The sequence below is a fragment of the Somniosus microcephalus genome, chromosome 5 (genome assembly GCF_052327205.1).
Source record: "Somniosus microcephalus isolate GS21.2 chromosome 5, FLI_Smic_1.0, whole genome shotgun sequence".
In the NCBI taxonomy this organism is placed as follows: domain Eukaryota; kingdom Metazoa; phylum Chordata; class Chondrichthyes; order Squaliformes; family Somniosidae; genus Somniosus; species Somniosus microcephalus.
Window position 1 is genome coordinate 89,615,332 of NC_140991.1, and position 19,898 is coordinate 89,635,229.

Here is a 19,898-nt window from a genome sequence, read left to right on the forward strand (position 1 = left end):
TCATTGGATACAAGAGTAGTGCTCGAGGTCTCGAGGATTGCTAATGTTATATCACTATTCAAGGAACAGGAGAAGGATAAACCAGGAAACTATAGCCCAGTCTGCCTAACATCAATGGTGGGGAAATTATTGGAAACCATTATCAGGGACAAAATAAACTTTCACTTGGAAAGGCATGGGTTAATCAAGGAGAGCCAGCATAGATTTGTTAAAGGCAAATCGTGTCTGACTAACTTGATGGAATTCTTTGAAGTAACAGAAGGTTGATTAAGGTAGTGCAGTAGATGTATATATGGGAAGGTATTCAACGAAGTGCCACACAGGAGGCTTGTTAAGCTGATGGAAGCCCCTGAAATTAAGGGGAACGTGGTGGTATGGATACAAAATTGGCTCAGTGACAGGAAGTAAAGGGTGGTGTTGGATTGATGTTTTTTAGACTGGGAGGTGGTTTGCAGTGGTGGTCCCCAAGTGTCAGTTTTGGGTCCATTACTCTTTGCAATTTTTATAAATGATCTAGACTCTAGGGAGCAGCATTATAACGTTTGCAGATTATATGAAACTTGGCAAAGTAGTAGATAGTGATGAGGATAGTTATAGGCTTCAGGATGGTGAAATGGGCAGAAGCATGGCAGATGGAATTCAGTGCAGAGAAGTGGGAATTGATGCATTTGGGAGGACTACTATGGAAAGACAGTAACTATAAATGGCAGGATTATGAAAAGTGTAGATGAGCAGAGAGACCTTGGTGTCCATATACACACATTCTTAAAGGTGGCAGGGCAAGTTGATAAGGTGGTTAAAAAGCATATGGGTTACTTGGGTTTATAAATAGAGGAATAGTATATAAAAGCAAAGACACCATGCTAGAACTTTATAAATCACTGGTTAGGCCTCAGCTGGACAATTAAGGGAACTACATTTCAGGAAAGATGTAAAGGCCTTAGAAAAGGTACAGAGGAGGTTTGCCAGGATGTTACCAGGGATGAGGGACTTCAGTTATGAGGAGAGGTTGGAAAAGTTAGGACTGTTCTCCTTGGAATAGAGTAGGTTAAGAGGTGACCTAATGGAGGTTTTCAAGATGGAGAGGTTTTGATGGAGTAAATAGGGAAAAACTATTTCCTCTGGCGAGTGGGTCAATAACCAGAGATCATGGATTTAAAATCATCGGTAAAAGATCCAGAGGGGAGATGAGGAGGATTTTTTTCACTGAGTTGTTGGGATCTGGAACGCTGTACATGAAAAGGTGGTGAAAGCTGATTCCATAAATAATTTTTAAAGGGAATTGAACGGGTACTTAAGGATGAGAACTTGCAGGGTTACAGATAAACAGCGGGGATGTAGGACTAAGCACGACTGCTCTTTCAAAGAGCCAGCACAGGCATGACTGGCCGAATGGCCTCCTTCTGTACTATAAGTTTCTATGATTCCTCTTGCTGATCCATTGCTGCCAATGGGGACTATTCTCCTCTAGGACACAACCATGATCTTTGAGGTCCTAGCTAGGCTATACTGCAGCAAGTCCCCAGATAAATCCAGACACTTCCAGCTTTCCTTCAACATTCCAGTGGTGTACTTAACCATTTCTCTGAAACATAAATGGACTTCATTATGCAAATACTCAGCTTGTGGCCTGGGAAACTGCACAGATGTCATGAACCATGGCTGCATCTCCAGAAGCCTTTCTGGTCTACAGACCCGACATGGTTTACTGCCTTAAACTGCAGGCATCATCCAATTCCCAGGAAGTAAACATTAATTTGTATGCTGCAGTTCTGGGCACAAAGGAGCTACACAATGAGAGAGTTAAATCCTTTTCTCTTAACTTAGTTGATGGATTTCAGCAAGGGAGCATGTAGGACTACATTGGTACAATCTTGGACCTTCAGGAATTCTGCTACTTTGTACCAGCTGAACAGAACTTCCTGGTCACCTGATTTACGCTGGTAAACCAGATGACCCTGGTCTGGAAATCCTAGGCTAAAAGGTCTAAACGAACATTTCATTCTGGGTTAAATCATTGAGGAGCTGTTATGCAATGTACCATTGATCGCCTGCAATGGCTTCTCTTTCTGCTTCCACACTGTTACCTCAAGTGTCCCCCAAGGATCTATCCTTGGCCCCCTCCTATTTCTCATCTACATGCTGCCCCTTGACGACATCATCCGAAAACACAGCATGAGTTTCCACATGTATACTGACGACACCCAGCTCTATCTCACACTACCTCTCTCGATCCCTCCACTGTCTCTAAATTGTCAGACAGCTTGTCGAATAATTTGTCATTGTCTTCTGTCCCTGCCACAGACTCTGTTCCCTAGCCGCCGACTCCATCCCTCTCCCTGGCAACTGTCTAAGGCTGAACCAGACTATTTGCAACCTTGGTGTCATATTTGACCACATATCTGCTCCATTACTAAGACTGCCTATTTCCACCTCCGTAACATCGCCCGACTCCGCCCCTGCCGCAGCTCATCTGCTACTGTCATCCATGCCTTTGTTGCCTCTAGACTTGACTCGTCCAACACACTGCCAGCCGGCCTCCCACGTTCCACCCTCCGTAAACTTGAGGTCATCCAAAACCCTGCTGTTCTTGTCCTAACTTGCATCAAGTCCCGTTCACCCATCACCCCTGTGCTCACTGATCTACGTTGGCTCCTGGTTAAGCAGCGCCTCTATCCTTGTTTTCAAATCCCTCCCTATCTCTGTAATCTCCTCCAGCCCTACAACCCTCCGAGATAGCTGCGCTCCTCCATTTCTGGCCTTGTATCCTTGATTTTAATTGCTCCACCATTGGTGGCCGTGCCTTCAGCTGCCAAAGCCCTAAGCTCTGGAATTCCCTCCCTAAACCTCTTCACCTTTTTACTTCTTTCCTCCTTCAAGCTGCTCTTTAAAACCTACCTCTTTGACCAAGCTTTTGGTCATCTCCCTTAATATGTAGCTCTGTGTCAAATTTTGTTTGATAACGCTCCTGTGAAGCACCTTAGAATATTTTACTACATTAAAGGTGTGGTATAAATACAAGTGGTGTTGTTGACGACGACGACCCTTTATAATTCGATTTTTGAGCGGTCACTCTCAACGTTTGGGAGTTTCTTGTCACAATCAGGAGATGTAGAGAGTTAAGAATTATAACAATATTATACGTAGCAGAGTCCTAAATGGAATCATTTAAGAATTCTGTCTGAATAATAATGGTGCAGTTTCCTATGACTCTGGACTTAGGATGTTTCTGGGTGCAGCAGCAAAGAAAGGACTAACACAGCCAACCATTGCCCACAGCAGTCTGGTGATCCTGTATCCAAAGTGGAGGAATTGTAAAAGATTCTTGAACAAAGGAGTATTTATCAATTGAAGGGGTTTTAGTTACTTGGTTGAACCAAAATCGGCAATGTCTAAGAACCAACTGTTTTGAATATCTTTTTCAGCTTGTGTTCTCTGATCGAGATGTATACTACTGCTTCTTATAGACATGCATCTTTGAGATAATTGAAGTTTTGATTATTTTTGTCCCTTCTTTGCAAGAAAACCTTGTATATGTAAAATGCCATGTCATTATGATCTTTATGGCTGCAGAAAATAATTACTGAAATAGTGTCTGATTTAGTGTGATCGACTCATTAGGATTCAGACTGATAATACATAGAGTCTGTTCACTTAAATCCCTTCATAGTTCAGGTTGCTTTTGAATCCCTACCATCTAAGCTGAAATCCCAAGATCCAGAAGCAAAAAAATTTCTTAGACCACCATACCACTGTGTGCCCAACAAGTTGCATTTGGGTGATCTTGTAAAGTGAAATAATTTACATCTACTTTGTTCAAACAGACAGACCTAGAGATGGTAACTGAGGACCTAGCTCAGAAAGTAAACCGACCTTACCTCCGCACTCCTCGCCATAAAATCATCCGAGCAGCATGTCTTGTTCAACAGAAAAGACAAGAGTTTCTGGCCTCGGTGGCCCGTGGTGTTGCCCCTGCAGACTCGCCTGAAGTACAGAGACGCAGGTACTTCTTCAGTAATGACTGACGGTTATTTCCATTGCTTTACAAAAGAATTAGATGTACCAAGATAAAATATGATTAAGAATGGACCTATTTTAAATCAAAGCCATTTAATTTAGGGGCAAACTTTGCTCTGTGTCAAGGTTTATAGCAATTTAGTAAAATGATTTTTCTTCAACAGGAAAATATACTCTTAGTGATGAAAAGGGTACAGATCAGAACCACTAGTGTATCAGCAGCTTCCTTGCATTTGCATGATGTCTACAAACTCAGTTTATTAATTGTATGCATGCAAGTTCTGAATTTGGACAGTTACAATGATCAGTTTTAGCCCAATCCCATGTGTCTGTTGTAAATTTCTAGAGTTGGTACACTGTACCAGATTTCCCTGGCCCCTTTTCCTGTTCATTGAAAATTTCCAACAGCATTCATTTACGTCCATTAAACAATGTTGATCTTTTTTATTGACTATCCATTTCATGGATGTAGACAAATACATGTGCTGTTGACACCTAACATCACCCAGATGATGTTTGTAAACTATGCTTAAGAAAAATAAAGCAGGAAACCACTGTCTGTTTGGATGGGACACTGACCATCTAGCCACCATGGTTTTTTTTGCTGAGAAATCTATGAAACTGAAATCTCATCCAAACGGAATGGACATTCAGCAAAAGGGAGTACCTTGCATTCTTCCTCTGTGTGCAGAAACTATAAATGGGTACAAAGGTGCAGAATGCTTACTCTTTTGTTAGCAGCGCATGCTGCACACACCAGACCACCAGCATGTAGTGATAAATATGGGTACAAGTTTTGCCCCTTGTTTTTCTGCTTATGGATGAAGAATAAATTTTGGGCTCAATCTGTAAATTTTCATTTTTTTTAAAAAAACACAAAAATAAGTTCAAAATTTTTGGCTTAAATTTAGATCCGCTCACAATTTAAATAAATTAAAGGAAAATGTTCGGTTGAAATTTCAACATCGCAAAGTGCTGTTATAAGAAATGTTTCTTGCTTTTACAGTATTAGCTCTCAATTGTACTTTAAATGGTACATTTGTTCATAAATAATTGTGGCACAATAGAATATTTTACTTTAAAACAATCTATTGAATTACAGATGTTGGTCTTTAGTTCAAAAACTGTTATTATTGGCTACCCATGTTAACATTAAGTAACTGTCACTATCGTATTGACAGAATTTTGAATTTTGTTACAGTTTTGCTGGTGGAACCTGGGATTGGGAATATTTAGGTTTTGCATCACCTGAGGTAGGTATACACTGCTTGCGGTTATATGACATAGCCCTTTCAGTGCAGAGTTTTTAGGAGGACCTTTATTTAAAGGAGCTATCCTGAATAGGTGATGATAGTGAATGGTGCCACCAATTCTGCTGCTAACGATCATTATTTTAAAAATGTAGTATTTTATTTTGCCTTGCATTAACTAAAAAGAACACTTCTCTCTCTGCCAGGCTTGTTAGCTTCAAAGCACCATTTCTGCAGCCTGATCCCATTTCTATAAGCAGCGCTTGGTTTAGAGACAGACACAGTAGATTCACTACTTCTATCTGTGTCTGTGCCCAACCCTGGAAGACCACATAGGCCGGGTGCCAACCTTTTGCGGGTGTGCTATTCTTAAAATAATTTTTTTTTTACTTTTTATTTCTTTATGCAAAACGGCCTGCAGGTATGGAGGACAAGACATAGAAGGCCTGCAGGTAAGGTTTTTATTAATATATATTTAAAAGCCCGTTTAGGCTGTAATTATTGTACAGGACAGCTCCTTTAAGTGACTTCTGTTCCAATATTTGATTCTAATTATGTTACATCTCTTTGAAATGCAACATAACTGTTGAAGTGTGCCATCAACCCACCATCAAAGTATTAATTTACTTGTTCTAGACTCATCCAGACAGGTTTCTTTTTTTACTTCACCGGATCATTTTCTAATCCACCTGAAGTGAAATTGCAGCTTTTACACATGAGCGTTTCCTAGTAGTGCATTGAGTATAGATTTATTTTTGTATAAAAACTTGAACGGTGAGCCCCCAATGTTACAACAGTTTAGTATATCAAAGCAACCTAGTCTGGAGCACTAGATGTAGAATCATATCTACTATTCTTTATGCAATACTGTAAGTCCCAAACTTGCCTAGCCATCAATGAGGTGCTGACAGTAACTAGATTGTTTTTTGCACATCTCAAGAATTTGATTCCACAACGTGCATTGAATGTCACTTGCTGCTTGCCCTTCAGCTCTTCTTGAAGATGATTTCTAATTGCAGGACAGATTGTTAAATGTATGACCAATGCACCATCCTACTTGCACCATTTCCAGGACTAGTTCATACTGCATAGTATTACTTTATTAGCTCCCATTGGTATTTTTTTTTAAAAATTCATATGTACATAGTGGTTAAAATCATTGGAATTACATTTTTGAGCATTAAACTGTCATGAATAGACATCACGGTGGAAAATTTGGCACATCTGCATCAAGACAAATCTTATGCTTGAGTGGTTCTGCTGTGCTAATTGTATTGGAATACTGTAGGATTGAGAGTTGTGGTACTGAAGGGGACATGACCGACTTATTTGAAAGAACTGATTTTACGATTCTTATGTTGATGAAAATAGTTCGGTTACATTTAGGTAAGTTAAATTTACCTTGGGCTGTGGCATCAATTAGAATTTGAATGATATGAAATTTAAAAAATTTAATGTTTGTAAAGTAATGTGAAAATGTAATGCTTTGACAAGGGCTGTCCAGTGTCTTCTCCACATCTGAATAAGAACATAAGGCATAACAAGAACATGTGACTAGGTTCAGCTTTAACATGTGATGGACAATTTATTACATTTTGCTGAAGCTTTTAAATGTTTTTTTAAAAGTTTAATTTTTACTTCCTGGTGGTCTAGTTCAGTGTTGGTCAATATGTTCGCCACTAGTCACGTGGCCAATTGGGAATTCATATGTGGCTAATTGCATTTTTGATTAGTAAATAAAAAATGAGTAATAGACACCATGGTTGGGCAGGTGATATCATCAATACTCATATTTGCATGGTGTAAGCATGTGCACTTAAACCTTTTTGTGCGTTTGTTAGTAAAGTGGTAAGAGGAAAAACGTGTGCGAGTGTTTTTTTGATCGGTGTGTGCTTTACTGCCTTGGTTACTGTTTGTTGGTTATTTGCTAAAATGGTGTGTAACATGGGTGGAAATGCCAGACTTCACCATGGAAACACCAGCAACATTGTATGGCGAGGGGAGCTGTCATAGTCAGCTCGTCCAATCGGAATATCCGCAGCAGGCCCAACCAATAACGAGCAGCTCCAATAGGGTATGTAATGGAAAAGGGCAAGCCGTATCCAGCCATATACTGGATGGAGAGCAGGGGCAGGTCTAGCGCATCTTGTGAGAGTCAACATTCTCCGCAATCACTCCGGGGAAGTCAATGTACCACTTGCAACTGCTGTACAAAAACCTTGAAGCTAGACTAAGATGTGCTTTGGCTGATGAATTCATGCCAGAATTCCAAACTTTAGCGAAAGAAACTGCAAAGTTCACATTGAACGATGGTAGATATTTGTTCAGTAAATATGCACATGAAGTACAGTTAGCTGTATTGTATGCAGGGCGTTTTCTACTAAAATTAGTGCATATGGCTAAAATGGTGCCACTGTGGCCAATCGGCAATTTCTATTGGATAACACTAATCTGGTTGGCATCAGATGAGAACAGGATTGGCCTCAGCTGTGCTGCCCTACACTCGAAAGTCTGATGAGGCTCACTTGTCTAGGGTTATACATGAAGAATCGTCACTTGGGTAAAGTACAAAAGGGCTACTGTCTACTGTGGGACTGTACCCCAGTAAGGGTTGGTACCTTGAGGAGAAAATGGGCAGGAATTTTAATATCAGCAGAAAAATATGATGGTAAAATGTTCGCTTTTCTGAAGCTAAGTTATTTGAGTCCTCAAAGAATTTTAACTTTTACTAGTTGAGATCTCATGATGTTGCACGTGGAGTCAGGACCACGTGTAGTCTTCAGAAAACGCAGATTTGGAGGATGGGGGAACAATTAGACCAGGACGTGCAGACATAATTTATTCACTATTTTGAAGTCATGTATTCTGTTCTTATTTTTATGACATACTTTGAATTTATATTTAAATAGCAAAACATACAGCAGTTTGAGAAACAGTGCAGTATGGTTAGTTGAAGCATAGGAGCTTCTCTACAGCACAGACCGAGGAGCTGGGAGGTGCAAAACTGAGGTGCTACCGCACCACCACTGGCAAGAGCGTGAGATTTTTTTTTCGTTCATGGGATGTGGGCGTCGCTGGCAAGACCAGCATTTATTGCCCATCTCTAGTTGCCGTTGAGAAGGTGGTGGTGAGCCGCCGCCTTGAACCGCTGCAGTCCATGTGGTGAAGGTACTCCCACAGTGCTGTTAGGTAGAGTGTTTCAGGATTTTGACCCAGCGACAATGAAGGATCAGTGATATACTTCTGCGTCAGGATGGTGTGTGACTTGGAGGGGAACTTGGAGGTGGTGGTGTTCCCATGCGCCTGCTGCCCTTGTCCTTCTAGGTGATAGAGGTCGTGGGTTTGGGAGGTGCTGCCGAAGAAGCCTTGGTGAGTTGCTGCAGTGCATCTTGTAGATGGTACACACTACAGCCACGGTACACCTGTGGTGGAGGGAGTGAATGTTTAAGGTGGTCAGTGGGATGCCAATCAAGCGGACTGCTTTGTCCTGGATGGTGTCGAGCTTCTTGAGTGTTGTTGGAGCTGCACTCATCCAGGCAAGTGGAGAGTATGCTATCACACTCCTTACTTGCGCCTTGTAGATGGTGAAAAGGCTTTGGGGAGTCAGGAGGTGAGACACTCTCCATAGAATACCTAGCCTCTGACCTGCTCTTGTTACCACAGTATTTATGTGGCTGGTCCAGTTAAGTTTCTGGTCAATGGTGACCCCTCTTTTCCCCCCCCCCAAAAGATGTTGATGGTGGGGGATTCAGCGATGGCAATGCCATTGAATGTCAAGGGGCGGTGGTTAGACGCTCGCTTGTTGGAGATAGTCATTGCCTGGCACTTGTGTGGCACGAATGTTACCTGCCACTTATCAGCCCAAGCCTGAATGTCATCTAGGTTTTGTTGCATGTGGGCATAGACTGCTTTATTATCTTAGGAGTTGTGAATGGCACTGAACACTGTGCAGTCATCAGCAAACATCCCCATTTCTGACCTTACGTTGGAGGGAAGGTCATTGATGATGCAGCTGAAGATGGTTGGGCCTAGGACACTGCCTTGAGGAACTCCTGCAGCGATGTCCTGGGGCTGAGATTGACCTCCAACCACCACAACCATCTTCCTTTGTGCTAGGTATGATTCCAGCCAGTGGACAGTTTCCCCCCCCCCCCCCCCCTCCCCGATTTCCATTGACTTTAGTTTTACTAGGGCTCCTTGATGTCAAGGGCAGTCACTCTAACCTCACCTCTGGAATTCAGCACCTTTGTCCATGTTTGGACCAAGGCTGTAGTGAGGTTTGGACCCAAGTGGTCCTGGCAGAACCCAAACTGGTGAGTAAGTGCTGCTTGATAGCACTGTTGATTACACCTTCCATCACTTTGCTGATGATTGAGTGTAGACTGATGGGGCAGTAATTGGCTGGATTGGATTTGTCCTGCTTTTGTGGACAGGACATACCTGGGCAGTTTTGCAGAATGAGAAGTTTACATGGGCATTATTAACGCATACAAATTTATAATGGCAACAGCTGACAGTATGAAGTAAAATTTTGTAGACTGGAAGTGTTCACAGGCATAAGATCTATATTATAGATATATGTTCAACCACCAGTACAATTTTTACTAAAATGCTATTGTTTATTTGCTGTATTTAGGAATATGCTGAATTTCAGTACAGACGACGGCATAGACAACGACGACGAGATATGCATAGCCTTCGCAGTAACACTCCAGATCCTGATGATCCCAGTGATACTACAATAGGTAACAATAACAGTGCAAACTAATTATTCTGATTTTTCTAAACATAGAGCCTGCTGAAAGTTGATTTTAAAAAATTGAAGTACGCACTTAACTGCAGTGCCTCTGCAGACTAAGTGGTACATTGAACTGGAACCTACATTTCACCACTGGAACTTGGGTTCAAATTTGGTCCAGATTGATGGGTTTACAATTTCACTCTGTTGGCTGTAAAGCTTCTAATAAAACTGAGTTTGGACAGTCTCAGCCCAGTTTTTGCTGAAGTCACAACGCAAAACTACCTTTCATTTAGAAGAAGTTGACTGTGTTATTTAGAAAATATGGGAAGTAGAAATGAAACACTGCCATAGTTGGAGTATTCTTCTGAGGTTGGGTCTTAAGGCACATTGTTGGGCAGTGTACAGGAAGCTTTAAGCAATCTTCTTCATGTTATATCTAAACTAGAGGTGATTAATCCTTCACAATACCTTAGTCATATCCACTACTTTTATTTAGCTCAAAATACAATGTACAGGAAACTTTTTTTATCCGGGACCGGCGTGGTGCCGGTTTATCAAAGTCCGGATTACAGAGAGGTATAGTAAAAGTTACGAGAGCTCCATACACAGCAACAAATCCAGGCTTCCCTGTTGCTTAGCAACAGGTGCAGGAACCCGGCCACAAGATCCAGGCATTGCTGTTGCTTAGCAACAGGTGCAGGAACCCTGGTTACACAGCCACAGATCCAGGAATGGCCACTAATATGAAGTAAAATTTACCTGAACCTACTCCTGAATTTTGCCGGTTAACACAGATTTCCGGTTATTTAGGTGCCGGTAAATCGAGGGTTTCCTGTATACTGGTTTTTAATCTTAATTCTGCCTGTAGATTTGGGAAAATGAGAATTCTCCCTGGGCCAGTTATTTCTGCAGTCTTCAGTTCACACACCACGGCACTGAAACATACACATTGTACTATTAAAGCTACTGAAATATCAGGAGTTGCTTGGTCACAGTAATATTGGCTCTAAATTACAAAATAAAAACTTAAAACGTAGTCATTTTAAATAAAAACACACATTTCTGCCTCTTTCTCTTGTCTCTTTCACAAACACAACTTTGTAAGACAACTGCACATACAAAGGCTTGCCAAGGTATTTTCTGTTGCTATCTGAAATTTGCCATACAGTATATAAAAAAGGTAGATTCTAGTGCCTGAGGATCGTTAGACCAATTCTTAAGCAGTTCTATAAAATAGTGTTAAACCAGCAGTTGTGCTGAATAGAATGGGAGAGGAATTTGTTAAAAATAAAAAGTTGTACTGCATTTATACTTCATTATGTTGTGCCACAGAATGGTATAATATGTATTCAATCCAAGATATTCCCACAATAATCTCCTGATCTCTGCTATTGAACAGGTTCTAGTTGGAAACTAGATGCTTCCTGCATGGAAGTTGGTTACAGAGCAGCAGAAGTAGCAGTGGTCACCTGTTCAGTCAACCAGAAATTGGTATATAGCACTTGGAGACCTCAAGAAAGGAAAGGACACAAAATAACTTGTTACTTTGTCCCCTTCCTTCATCCTTGCATGGGGAAAATTGTCCACGCTTCTACCCTTTATCCAGTAACTTGCGACGGAAGTGTGTGCGGGCAATGGATGAGGACAGGAGCAGGCTTGACTGTGATGCTTCCAGTGGCTAATTTAAGCTAAGCAGAAGAATGGGTAATTGGCTGAGGTCCTGAGAGGCACCAGTGGAACCTTGCCTGAGATGAAATAAATAAAATAATTTTAGTTCTTTTCGATTATGAAAATGCCAATAGTGGTAAAGCAAACCTTCATTTTTATTTTGAACTTCCGATGCTCACCATTTTTATATACTTTATACTGCACCCAATGCCTAATCTTCCCAGTTTGAGACCAATTTTTCAAGATGATTTGTTTCAAGCACTTCTTTCTGCAGTTACCAGCAGTTTTGATTCTGTTGCACTAACAATAGTTGAAGAAAATCAGGACAGTGAATTCAGATTAAAACATAGGCTGTCTTTGCAGCGTATATGCTGGACATAGCTTAGTACTTTAAACCATGCTTGTTTTAAGACAACATTTCAATTGCATTACATTTGAAAATCTCAATTATGCTTTGTCCAATGTTGACAGCTGTGTAAAAATATATTTTGAGTCATTACACATTATTAATGAGTTGTACCATAGTGAACAAAGGCATTCATACACCCCTTCACTTTAGAGCCAAGTGTACCACAGCAGTTACATTCATTTTGTTGCTTGATTTTAGATACCCAGGAAGGCAACAGCAGGCGACATGGTACTTCCATGGTGAGTTCAGCATCTATGAGTATTCTACACAGCTCTTCGCTTCATGACTATACCCCTGTCAGTCATTCTGAGAACCAGGACTCTCTGCAGGTACCTCTCTTGGTGCAATCCTCTATCCTTCCACCATCTTTGCTTTGCTGCATGTTTTAACATGATGATAACACACATCTTTTACCCAATTGCATTTATTTCGTTTTTATTAATGTAATGTTCTACAATGTTCTGTTATCACAGATTTAGTACCTCATAACTAAACACTTTTTTTTTACCTATGAGGGGGATCTATAGAAAATAGGGCCCTGCACGATCTAGTTTTAGGTATTTAACTTTTTACAGGAGAGGTTGAGATTAGTAATTTATACTTAAAATCAGTAACCTCAAACCTTGTTCTTGCCACCACAGAGACAGAAACGAAAGGTGAAGAGCTGTGAGCTGGAAATTAACTTACTGGGCCAGAAATTCGTGACCAAATGCGTGAGTACGGTCTGGGTACTCACGCATCTGGCCGTTGGAAATGCCGGCGTTCAGCATGCACAGCGCATGCGGGGAACGCCGGCATTTCCAGTCCTCTGAACGAAGGGGTCCAGAGGCACAGCGCGTGCGACTGCACAGGCAGCGCTTGCGCAGTGAACTTCGTCGATTTCATTCATGGATTCAGTGAGGGTAAGTCCTTACAAGTTACACTTGAAAAAAGCATGTGTAAAGTTGTTCCAAGGCTGCGGAGGAAGATATATTTTATCGTGGAGCTTCTGAAAGGCAATATTTTTGTTTGGGAAAGGGAGGGAAGTTATTTTAAGTAAGTTTTAAAGTTTAAATTTTTTTTTTTTAAACGGGTTTTCAGAACGGTAGGTAGAAGGAGCAATTGTGGCTGTGTGAATTGAATGTGAAAATGAGTGTTCTAAAATGAGTAATGTAACATTTCCACTTTTAAGAAAGAAACTTTTCATCAGTAATAAGTAATTATGTATGTATGTCCGCATATATTCCTTTACGTATATGTATGTATGTTTTATATTCCTTTACTTATGTGTATGAATGTATGTTTTTAATTATGATTTTCCAATAAGTTACTTTCTCTGAAAGTCATAATTAAATAATACATTCATACACATAAGTAAAGGAATATATACATAACACGCAAAGGAATATATACAGACATACATACTTTCAGAAGCTCCACGATAAGAAATATCTTCCTCTGGAGCAACTGTACCCATGCTTTTTTCATGTGTAAGTTGTAAGGACTTGACCTCACTGAAAGCATGAATGAAAGTGGCGAATTTTACTGCGCACGCGCTGCCTGTGCAGTCGCATGCGTTCTGCCTCTGAACCCCTTCGTTCAGAGGACAGGAAATGCCGGTTTTCCCCACATGCACTGTGCATGCTGAAAACCGGCATTTCCTCCGGCCAGACGCGTAAGTACCCCGACCGTACTCGCGCATTTGGAAGGGAATTACTGGGCCAACATTTTACATGTCAATAAAATGAAAAATTTAACAATTGCACGATTTGCCCCCTCGCATCTGCGACTGAGGGTCCAAGGAGGTGCATTGCGCAAGAGGTCATCGTCGTACGTATCCTCACACTGTTCCCTTTCGGGAACTGTATGAAGTGGTGGAAGGATTTATGGCCGTGATTAACGCTCATTCCGTGACCGTAACCATCTTTGAACCAGCCATTAGGGTGGTTAGTCCTGTGGCGTGAGGGTTTTACGGGCTCCCACAACCCATCTGAGGGGGGGGGGGGCCACCCACACCCACGGACGCAAGTATCCCGCTGGATGTCCACCCAGAATTTATAGTTGGAGCTCCGACTCCACTTGCCGGGACTGTCTGGAGTGGGGTTCGAAACCCTACTCCTTCTGGCCCAGCGGCGGGGATGCTTACTGCTACGCAAAAGGCCCACTCCACACAAAAGGTGACACCCATACGTTTCCTGCGCCTTTTCCCTCCCCGTGACTGGAGCCCTATGCTGCCACTTGAAAGACCAAGCTATCATCTGCCCTTTTTGCGGCGCCTTTGACTTCTCATTACCAATGATGAGCAGGCGCTGCGCCTCCACCTCCTTGAGGAGATTGCTGAGGTCATCATCAGTTCAATTGTGAGTTCTTTTAATGCCGTGAATTGTGCTCATTCCAGCCATTTCACGTTGCTAATCGGATTGGGCCTTTGGCATAGCGGTAGGATCCCCGCCGCTGGGCCAGATCAGGGTAGGGTTTCGAACCCCGCTCCAGACAGTCCCGGCAAGTGGAGTCGGAGCTCCGGCTCTAAATTCTGGGTTGACATCCAGTGGGATATTTGCGTCCGTGGGTGTGGGTGGCCCCCCCCTCCTTGTATAGCTTGTGGGAGCCCGTAAAACCATCCCGCCATAGGACTAACCGCCCTAATGGCTGGTTCAAAGATGGTTACGGTCATGGAATGAGCGTTAATCATGGCCATAAATCCTTCCACCACTTCATACAGTTCCCCAAAGGGAACAGTGTGAAGACACGTATGACGACGACATTGCTAAATAAATAAATGGAATTAAAAAAAATCTTTTAGGGCTTTTAAAAGTCTTTAAATTGCTTTAATTCTGTTTAAAACTACTTCAGATTCTTCAAAATAATGTAAACGTTTTTAAAAGTTTATAAAAGTTACCAAAAGCTTCAAAAAACTTCCAAAAACCTATTTAAACTGCTGCTTTGCATGTAAAAATGCTTAGCAGCTTGGCAGAAACATTGGGGGCGTGTCCTGTTAAACTGAGACCTCAAGGGGCGTGTCTCAGTTGCACAGCGCGCTCCAGGCTTCGCGCTGGCTGCACTCCTGGGCGGCGTGACGTCAAACGCTGCCCGGGATTCTTCAGATTCAAAATGGAATTCCAGGCGTCCCTGGAGGTGATCGGCAGGCGCGTCGGGTAAGTGCAAATCGGGACCTTGCACGCGCGGCAAGCCCTGTTCACGAATTTCTGGCCCACTATGTTCCTAGCAACTATCCCTTCTACAAAAAGTAAAAGCTGTCTAAGAGGGATAGCATAGAAAACTTTTTTTTGCATGTATTTATTTAGTTCCTATGTATGTGTAGGTTTTTTTTTTTAAATTATAGGCCAGTGCAGCATTGAAGTGGGTACAGATTCAGAAAAATTTGGTATGGGTATATTTAATTTCTTTAGGTTCTGCCTCCCACTTGCTGACCCCTCCATGACCTCCCATTTCTTTGAGTGTCTCACATCATAGTGACCTGCTGCCAGTTCCCTGTAAAGGCTGCTCTGCAATGAGGTGTGCAGGAGTAAGCTGAAGTGGAGGTTTTTTTACAGTTTGAATAATGGGCCAAAAATTGCTGTCAGCGGCGTTCCTTCGGAGTATGCGGCCAAGCTGCAAAAAGAATACGCACTTACCTGATGGCGGCCCTCCTGCAAAAACTTGCAGTCTGACGCTGCGTAATGGACCAGGCAGACCTGTGCAGAAGCGTACCTGGGATCACGTGGACCTGGTCCTCCAATCAGAAAACAGATTGTCATTCGCTCATTTAAATTAAGACAATACTCATTACTACAGCCTTTAAAATATAATCAGATTTAGCTTTTATTGTGGGAATCGAATTTATTACTCAATTCCCACGTAAAAAAAATACTGTGCAGAAAGTTATGACATTTTTTAAATACCTGCAGCTTTGACATACACTAGGATTGCTTCTCATTAAAGCTTTTAAGTCATTTTTTTTAAAGCATTTTTTTCCATGTAGGATATCGCCTAATGCTGTGGAAACAGACCTGTTTCCACCAGCCGTAAAATTTCCATACATAATTGCTGGGCAGTTATTGAGCAAATGGCCCAACTCTGCGGCAGCAATTAGGTTTCCGGATGCGGAACAAATGGCCTGTCAATGCGTACGTTGACGGACCGCAAGTTCGGGATTTAGCGCATGCGCTTAAATCCCGAACTTGCGGTGGATTGCAAAGGCCGCAAAATCCGGCCAATGAATCTCACTATCTGTGGGTAAGTACCCACCTCGGCTCAGCATCTCCCTGATAACCAATCAAAGTTGGAAATTTGCCTTATAGGTGCAGTACTTCGCATCATACTTAAGTATGTATGCCAAGAGAAACATCTACCATTAGGCCACCCTGCCATTTGGACAAAAAGAACACTTCAGCAAACCTCCCTTCCCCCACATTCCCGTGTAATTATTAATGGTTTGTCTACAAACAATTCACAGAACTTTGTGTTGTTACAGATTTGAACTTAAATTGTACCTGTATCTCTAATCCTGTTTTACCTATTATGTGTTTCAAGCTAAAACATTAGGTGATCTGCTATATTTCACTAGTGGGATTCTGCTCTAACAGCTCAAATAGATTATAATCTGCATTTATGAGTATACAGATAAAAAATGTTGATAAAGTCTTGGCCATTGTTATGATGCAATTGTTTTCTTTTTGTTAGGCTTTGAGCTCCCTTGATGATGATGACCCAAATATCCTGCTAGCTATCCAGCTGTCTCTGCAAGACTCTGCCCTTGCAGCGGGTGGTGAGCCACAAGAATTCCTTAACAACGAGTTATCTTTAGGGGCCATTGGTACTTCCTTGCCTTCAAGGCTCGATGCAGCCCAGAGAGGCACGGACAGTGCTAGAGCTTTGAGCAACTCTCAGCTGATGGATTTGGAAGACAGCCTAATGAGACTTGGCGCAAACAGTGATCCCTATCCCAGCAGATTTAGTAGCTCTCAGCCTTTTGATGTACACAGTAGATTCTTTTCATCCCCTCAAGGTACTGAATCTGCAGATGCAGACCCTGCCATGAATGCAAATCTTCTTGGTAATATCATGGCATGGTTCCATGACATGAATCCTCAGAGCATTGCATTAATCCCTTCAGCATCTTCTGAAACTGACATAAATTCACAGCAACTCAGCAGTGGAGAGGAACAAGGATCAAGCAGACTTGAGGAGATGTTACAGAGCCTTCATGAGGACCATGCACTGTTTGAAGCTACAGTCATGAACGAAGGTAGAGGAACCCAAGTTGGTGAAGCTTATTCTTTGGAAAGTACTGGTGCTACAAAACCTGAGCCACAGGCAGAAACATCAGGGCTGAGTGACAGCAGAAGTGTAATACTCTTAGGTGATGAATCCCAGCAGAATAACTCTTCATCAAATGAATGGGAAGAACAGATTCATTTAGTGTAACTGCAACAGCATAGTTATCTGTTGCAGTCACTTATGTTGTGTCCCTATAGCTTAGATCAGCATGAACCCTAGGCTGGCACATAGAGTGTAGGAGTGCTGAAGAACCCATCAATGATAGCAAAAAGTTTGAGCCCTCAAAAGGATATGTTAGTTGTCAGTCTTGTATCAGTCCTTGAGTTTTCAATGAAGAACATAAATCTTTTAGATCCTTGGTCTTTATCTTATTGTACTTACCAACTAACCGTTCTAAAGGATCTAGACTGAAGTAAAATTGCTGATGATAGAAACACACAAGTGAGGCTATCTTATCCTACAGTATTGTAGGTATCATCTAGAAATGCACTATAGGGAGCCTGTTGGAATACTTCTAAATTGATTGCAAAGGAAAGTAAGCACTGCCTATTACAAGTGGAGTGTGGTGCCAAAACTTAAGCAGTTGAAACAAATTTAGTCTAACTTTATTGTATTCAGCTTGTGTCTGCACTCGTCTGAACTAATCAAAACTCTTGGAAGCCATCTCCTGGAGGTGGCATCTTTTTTGTGGAAATAGATGCTAATTGGAACTCTAGTAGCATGGTTGCTGCAGAAATGTAGCTTATGCTTTGATTTGTTAACGGTGGTTGCTGTTTTAAAACAGTTTATTTAAAAAGAATCAGAAGTGGATATTAACAGGTGCACTGCGTTTGAACTCCACAGACACTTTATTGTAAGTGCAATCGTAGAGTCTTTTCCTCACGATAAAGAAGTATTCTATTAAAAGCACTGTCTGTGCCACTGGTCTTAAGAAATAGACTTGAAATATAGGCCTAAGATTACTTAAATGCAAAGCCATCCCTTATAGGCAAAAAAATAAAAATGACATGAAAGCCACAACAATCACTTCAAATGCCTGGCCTACTCAGTCAGTCTATCATTGTGCCTTTGCCTGACCCACATGGTTGGTTGCCACATGGTTTTTGAATCATCAGAGACTACCACTTTAAGATCAGACCAACACAAGTATGACTCTGAAATTACTTTAGCATACGATTGTTGCCAATTGTATTTTGGGAGGACAGTTTTGCATTAAATATTGGGTATTGTTCTGTGGAATTTTGTAGTGGCAAGTTTCACAGAATATTAGAATTTGGTTGGTGTACAAAAAATAATCAAGCTTTTCCAAGCACTAAATCATTATCTGGAAAAAAAACTAATTGTGCTAATTTTTATTCAAAGTTTTTATTTTTAAAACCATCATGCTTTAAACCAAGTTGTTTTATTTAACTTGGAGAATTTAATTCAGTTTTTAAAATTTGGAGCTTAATAATAAATATAAACCATGCAAAGCCCAAGATATGTAACTGGTTTAAGTTTGAAATGTTTCTCTTACAGTTTGGTTTTACCTTGAGTCAGTGTTTGACAACGTAGTGTTGTATTGAAGTAATTTCAGTTTGATATTGGAAATAAAAAGGATATGTATTACATGGCATTGAATATGTACTGCAAAGTTGAGATACGTAAGGGTGTTGTATATGAAGTTAGTAGTTTTGTGGGGTTTTGTTTTTGTAAAGCCATGTTTAATTTGTGGAATTTGAACCATGGTCCATTCTGTGTAATGTTGGCTGTGCATGGTCATGAGGTCATTCAGATTCAAAATTGTATATTCTGTTACAAATTTTAAATGTCTTGGATTAATTTGAAAATCAGAAAAAAATTGCAAAACTATTTTTTAAGGCAATGGGAATTTTATAATACTAAAGCCAACTGTTAACCTTGATTTATCTCAACAGAAATGTTACTATTTGCACTTTCATAGTACTATACTTGATACATTCCCACTTTATATATGAATACAATAATATTTAGATGTTTGGCCAATGCAAGTATCATTTAAAACTAACAGTTAAACTGTACAAAATTCACTTTTTTTGATTGGACATATTGTTCTAAAGAATTAAAATCTGCAAATCATTTAACTTTGTAATAGGGTCACCTATCTGAATTTGTGAAGAGAGCCTGTATTTTCATTTTTTCTTTCTCAAGCTCCTATAATTCTGTTTTAAATTTTGCAAGTCGAAGTATTCCTCTGAAGTCAAACAATAAAATTCAGTTCATTCTAATGCCATTGGTTTCAGTGAAAACTGCATTTCCTATATTTACTCGCTGTCATCGAAGTCTAATTTTCTTTGGTTTAAATGTAATATCATGGAAATGGATAGAGGTTTGAGCAACACAACTGTAAATTAATATTTATAATAAATTCACATTTCTGGAGTTTTTTTTTTACTAGAAATGTTTAAAGTTTGTTCAACGTTATCATGCTTTAACAGAAAATATGCTGGGCTGCCCAGATGGCTCAGCAAATTTATCCATTTAGCAACTGAATATATGGACAAGGCTGGTGTCTGGCTTAGTCCCTGGAGTCTAC

The 19,898-nt window shown here is 40.9% G+C and overlaps 1 protein-coding gene across 5 annotated transcripts in view; it reads left to right on the forward strand.

The window, feature by feature from the left end:
* ankib1a (ankyrin repeat and IBR domain containing 1a) overlaps nucleotides 1-19,744 on the forward strand; it is a 101,054-nt gene extending 81,310 nt beyond the window's left edge. For 3 of the 5 annotated variants that reach the window (XM_085987963.1, XM_085987964.1, XM_085987965.1), the window contains exons 17-21: nucleotides 3,825-4,003; nucleotides 5,219-5,270; nucleotides 9,904-10,012; nucleotides 12,284-12,414; nucleotides 16,748-19,744. In XM_085987963.1, the coding sequence (XP_085844089.1) occupies nucleotides 3,825-4,003; nucleotides 5,219-5,270; nucleotides 9,904-10,012; nucleotides 12,284-12,414; nucleotides 16,748-17,491 (1,215 nt within the window). In that variant the 3' untranslated portion in view covers nucleotides 17,492-19,744. Of the gene's footprint in view, nucleotides 1-3,824; nucleotides 4,004-5,218; nucleotides 5,271-5,688; nucleotides 5,720-9,903; nucleotides 10,013-12,283; nucleotides 12,415-16,747 lie in introns of all 5 variants that reach the window. The other 2 variants (XM_085987967.1, XM_085987966.1) reach the window with 2 other exon arrangements.
* The last annotated feature ends 154 nt before the right edge of the window (nucleotides 19,745-19,898 follow it).